Source organism: Penaeus japonicus, unplaced genomic scaffold (genome assembly GCF_977035675.1).
Source record: "Penaeus japonicus unplaced genomic scaffold, GWHDUDI00000001_assembly GWHDUDI00000036, whole genome shotgun sequence".
Taxonomy (NCBI): Eukaryota; Metazoa; Arthropoda; class Malacostraca; order Decapoda; family Penaeidae; genus Penaeus; species Penaeus japonicus.
This window is the reverse complement of record NW_028234438.1, coordinates 2,721,985-2,726,984: the sequence shown is the minus strand read 5'-3', so window position 1 is coordinate 2,726,984 and position 5,000 is coordinate 2,721,985. Positions and strand designations below refer to the sequence as shown.

The following is a 5,000-nucleotide window of genomic DNA, read 5'->3' as shown; positions in this document are numbered from 1 at the left end:
AATATTTATATATATATATATATATATATATATATATATATATATATATATATATATATACATAAGGAGCTATTGGTTTGATCCTAAACGTACAATGTTAAATTTCTCAGTAGTAGCAATACTAGTTTACATTATCTTATTCTTTTCCAAATCACAAAGTCATTTCTAAAGAGCTCTTTATCCAACAAAAAGACAAACCGTTTGGATTTTCTTTAATCAGCTAAAACGAAAGTTCACTTGACCTCAACTAACCCTCTGTTATCAGGCTCTCAAGTGCCATATTTCTTGATCCTGACGGTATGTTATCTTAACTATAGGCATCTTTTTATTCATACATCGGCCGTGTTATTTGTCGTTTTCTTGGAATTATATTAGGAGGCACGTTGCTGTAAAACCGTCGCAATGGAAGAATTGCAATAAAAAAAACTCAAGTTGCAGGACGAAAACGTTAATGACGAAAATGCTAGTTGTGTGGAATGAAAGTACGCCTGCTATCAAAGTTATTATTCAAATAATTTCTGGAGATATCTCGATACTTGGGAGTTACATGACTGCAGATATCGATGCAATATATCTATCTATCTAAGTGTGTGTGTGTGTGTGTGTGTGTGTGTGTGTGTGTGTGTGTGTGTGTGTGTGTGTGTGTGTGTGTGTGTGGTGTTTGTGTATTTGTTTGTTTTCATAGCATGTGCAATAAAAAAAAACTACAAACCTGAAATATATCATTTCAGCACCTATAAGTAAGTGAAATAGCGATTCAAAAAATAACCGAAAAAGTCACAAAATGGCACAAGCAAAAAAAAAAAAAAATGGCCTTTGAGTCACTGCTAGCCCGATGATAGCCCAAGTCAGTGACACAAAATATTTTCGTCTAGCCCTTTCTTCGACGCTCTCTCAGATGGATCTCGAAAATGATTGAGTGGCTTTTGTAAAGGAGAGGACAGTTGATGGAACCCAATTTAAAGGACAATTTCAGGATCACGCGAGATCCTTTTCCTATATTTTTAAGTGGTTTGCGATCCTGTGTTTGTTACATTAAACATGTCTATGGAAGTTAATCAGTAAAAGGAATCGATTTAATCAAACAAAGGCATGTAGTATGAGTCTCTGTTAATAACTCTTCTATAAAAATGCAAATGGAGCCAATTTTCATTCATTCATGTCCTATTTTTTAAAAATAAAGAATAACTAGTGTCGTTTGATAGGACCGACTCGAGAAGCAGCCGCAGGACATGTTTCAAACGTGTTTCTTCCTAAACGTGTCACGTGTCACCGACCATTTCCCTTGACACAAAGGACAGCGAGGTGTCGATCTTGCATTGACCGAGTGTAGTGTGGAATGCAACAGGAAGCAGAAATGTTGCAACTCTGGAATTGGCAAGTGTTTATGGCTGTTTCCCCCAAGCGTAGCAGTGCCATTTCAACAAGGATTTGATTGTTTCCAAGACATTTGCCGTCCGGGTTGGTTGCAAAGCGCTAGAATGCAGTTGTTGTATGTTCTGATCATGGAGTTAGGAATTATAGTTATAATAAATGTAATGTGAACATCACTCAATCGTGCAACTTTCGTGGATTTTTTTTTTCTAATTTGATCTAAAACAGATCGGTTGAAATCAACTGCAGAATTATCCTTATCTAGTTCAAAATACCAATGGAAAAAGTATATAAATGAATAGATGAAGAAACAGATAAATATAAAGATATAATCAAGAGATAAAATGAAAGGTTTCTAATAACATACATGAGCAGCATTGTATTTTCTAAGCCTTTTCTTTTTTTTTTTTTTTTTTCTTTTTTGGATTGGAATTTCAATGGATATTCTAATTACAAGTCACTTATAACAGGTTTCACCCCCCCCCCCATCAAATACCACAATAAAAAAAAGACACTTCAGATTCCACGAGTTGAAACATCCTCTTCAATTTTAATCATATAATTTCTCATCAAATTGCTTTCAATTAACACAACTAGTATCGTCGCCATGAGTGTTCTTCCAAGTGCAATTTGAGTTTTATTGCAACGCTTTTTTTATGGTTGTTTGTTTGTTTGTTTTGTTAAAGTATCTTATAACGGCATTTTCATTGCGTTTCTATTGCAGCTTCTTTTGATAATGTTTTAATTACGTATATATTACGACGTTTTTTTTATAACATTCGTATCCAAACATTTCTTTGTAACGATATTCTTTCATTACGCTTTTCTAAAAAGTTTTATCATGACGTTTTAATTCACAGCGTTTTTACTAGAATTTCTTAACTCTTGTTTTGAGTACTTTACCACAACGTTTATAATGCAATGTTTTTTATCACATTGTCTTCATCTTAACGTTTTCTATTATAACGTTTTTACTACGTTTTTATCACTACGTCTCTATTCTACCATAACGTCTTCTTAAGAACGTTTCTATCATCAAAACGTTTTATTTGTTTTATTTTTATATTTTACTTTACATACTTATTCATTTTTATTTTATTTTATTTTATTGAATTATTCATTTTTATTTTTTATTTTATCTATTCATATATCTTTATTTCATTTTTTTTCATTTATTTATTTATTTTTATTATATATATATATATATATATATATATATATATATATATATATATATATATATATATATTTTTTTTTTTTTTTTTTTACTTTCTTTTTTTTTTTTTTTTTTTTTTTTTTACCGCTCTTTATCACAACGTATTCCCTCACTTACCTGAGCAAAAGCAGTCAAGACCACAGGAACCACAGCAGCTGTGAGAATCCCCGACAGGTTGAAGATATGCACGAGACGCCAGAGTTGCAAGGGCGCCAGGTCCTCAATGTTCAGTCGGTTGCCCACTCTAACCAGCCCGACGCCCACGCCCGCGACTCCGGCTGCCACGCCCACAAGCACGCCCGCGGAGTCCAGCCCAATTGTGGCCAGGAGAATGATGGCGGTGACTACCAACAGGCTTCCTTTGGGGGGGAGGGGGGAGGGGGGGAGGAAGGGGGAAGATGTGGTTGTTTGGTTATTTGGTTGTTTGGATTGTGTGGTGGTGATGGGTGGTGATTGGTGGTGATGGTGGTGACCATTAGTATTGGTGAATATGATTGCTGTGGGAATTATGATGAGGATAGTAATCATAGTAATAGTGCTGCTGCTGATGATGGTGGTGGTGATGATGATGATGATAATGATGAGATGATGATGATGATGTGATGATGATGACGGTGGTGATGGTGACGATGATGATGCCAATGATATTATTGATTATCATTATATCAACAATTACATTTAACATTAAGATAATATTAGAATAATCATAACAAAACAGTCATTATCATATTAATTATTATAATTATTAAAGTAATAGTAATAAAATGATTAATCATAACAAACAATAATACTAACAAAAACAATAACACTAATAATGGAAACGAAGCTAACAACAGCAATAACAACAACACTAACAGCAACATGCCAACATCACCACCAACAGAAACAACAACAGCGACGCTAACAAACACACTAATCCCAAAGAAAAACATGCAACAATAACAATGATGCAATCTCTCATTTTCCGTGCATGAAATTCAATCATTTTTCACCGGCAGTCATCCATTAGCCATCTAAATGCGTCTGTCATTAGTCTGCAATTATTTTTTTTTTTCACCGGTTATCAATCATAACTGTGGCAATTAGAATGTCATGAAATCTGGAGGGAATCGTCATTTCATTGGTGTTTATTAATTTAATTTATCATTTATTTATTTATTTGTCTATTTATTTACTTATTTATTTTTCATCTTTTTTTTAGGAATTAATCTTTTGCTTTATCAATGTCGTCAACAGTGTAGTTATCATTAATCCAAAAGGTTTAAGTTTTGATTGGACACGCTTACTAAATTGATATCAATATCACTAATATTTTTATTGATATCTATCACTTCTTATTGATATTATCATTTTTGGAATTTTTGGAACTATTTTATCATGATTATTATCACTATCCTTCTCTTCCTCATTGTCATCACCATTCTTATTGTTGTTAGTATTATAGCCATTATCATCAGCAATGTAAAAAGTATATGTAATTATGAACGAAGTGTTAGCCTTCATAGACTCCCTCTTGTGTTTTCCTAAATAACTTGCATAGATCCCTTCATTTGTTTACATTTGTCATGCCACGTGTCGTATTGTGACTGTTTCTCCTCTATCTATAAACTGGTGTTGTCCACAGAGCAGGTAAACTTTGTAAACTTTTAACAAGTAATATCATTGTTATGATGGGCTTGGTTATATTTTTCAGCTATATTATAATTGTTGGCATTATTATCATCCGTTTCCGTATCCTTATCATTCGATCTTACCATTATCATCATCATTCTTTCTCTACTTGTTTTATTATCACCAGTAAAATTGTCATTATCCATTGTTGATAATCATTATCTTTATCATATGTGCTAGAAGAGTTGCTGGCAAAAAGTCAGGCGAAATTAGCCACGCCCCCTACACATCCGCAACCAATCACAATCACGTTTCTCGTTGGATACAAGACGGGCAGAGTCAAGGCGAAGGCCCTGATTGGCTACATGGGGAGAAGGGGGCGGGGCCAAAGTCAGGCCAATTTCGTCGGACTTTCTGCCGGTGACTATAATTAACAACTTTAATGATGCCGATAACAACCACGACAATACTAACAGGACTAAGAAGCTTATCAAGGACTTTAGTAAGTAATATCCAGATTAATAGGATCGAGAACAGCGCAACTTTCCTTATTGAAAGGGGGATGTAATCATTCGACCCTGCAGTTGCACACGGCCATTCGACTTGTTGAGTTTGAATTATAATTTGTTTGAAAATAATTGATGGTTGATATCAATTAATATTGTCAAGCAAATAATGTTAAGAGCTTTTTCGTTTTTTTTTATATATTTATTTTTTTTATAATGCCCGTTGGAGTATAAATCATAAAGAATATGATAATGTGAAAAGAAACACAATATTATCCATCTCCTTCCTCCTC

General features: G+C 33.7%; 1 protein-coding gene across 1 annotated transcript in view; it reads right to left on the bottom strand.

Moving 5' to 3' along the window:
* The window catches only part of LOC122246956 (uncharacterized), a 52,523-nt gene that overhangs the window by 11,923 nt on the left and 35,600 nt on the right, over positions 1 to 5,000 (bottom strand). Inside the window, exon 10 of the mRNA XM_086531756.1 lies at positions 2,708 to 2,949. Within this exon, the coding sequence (XP_086387882.1) occupies positions 2,708 to 2,949 (242 nt within the window). The remainder of the gene's footprint in view (positions 1 to 2,707; positions 2,950 to 5,000) is intronic.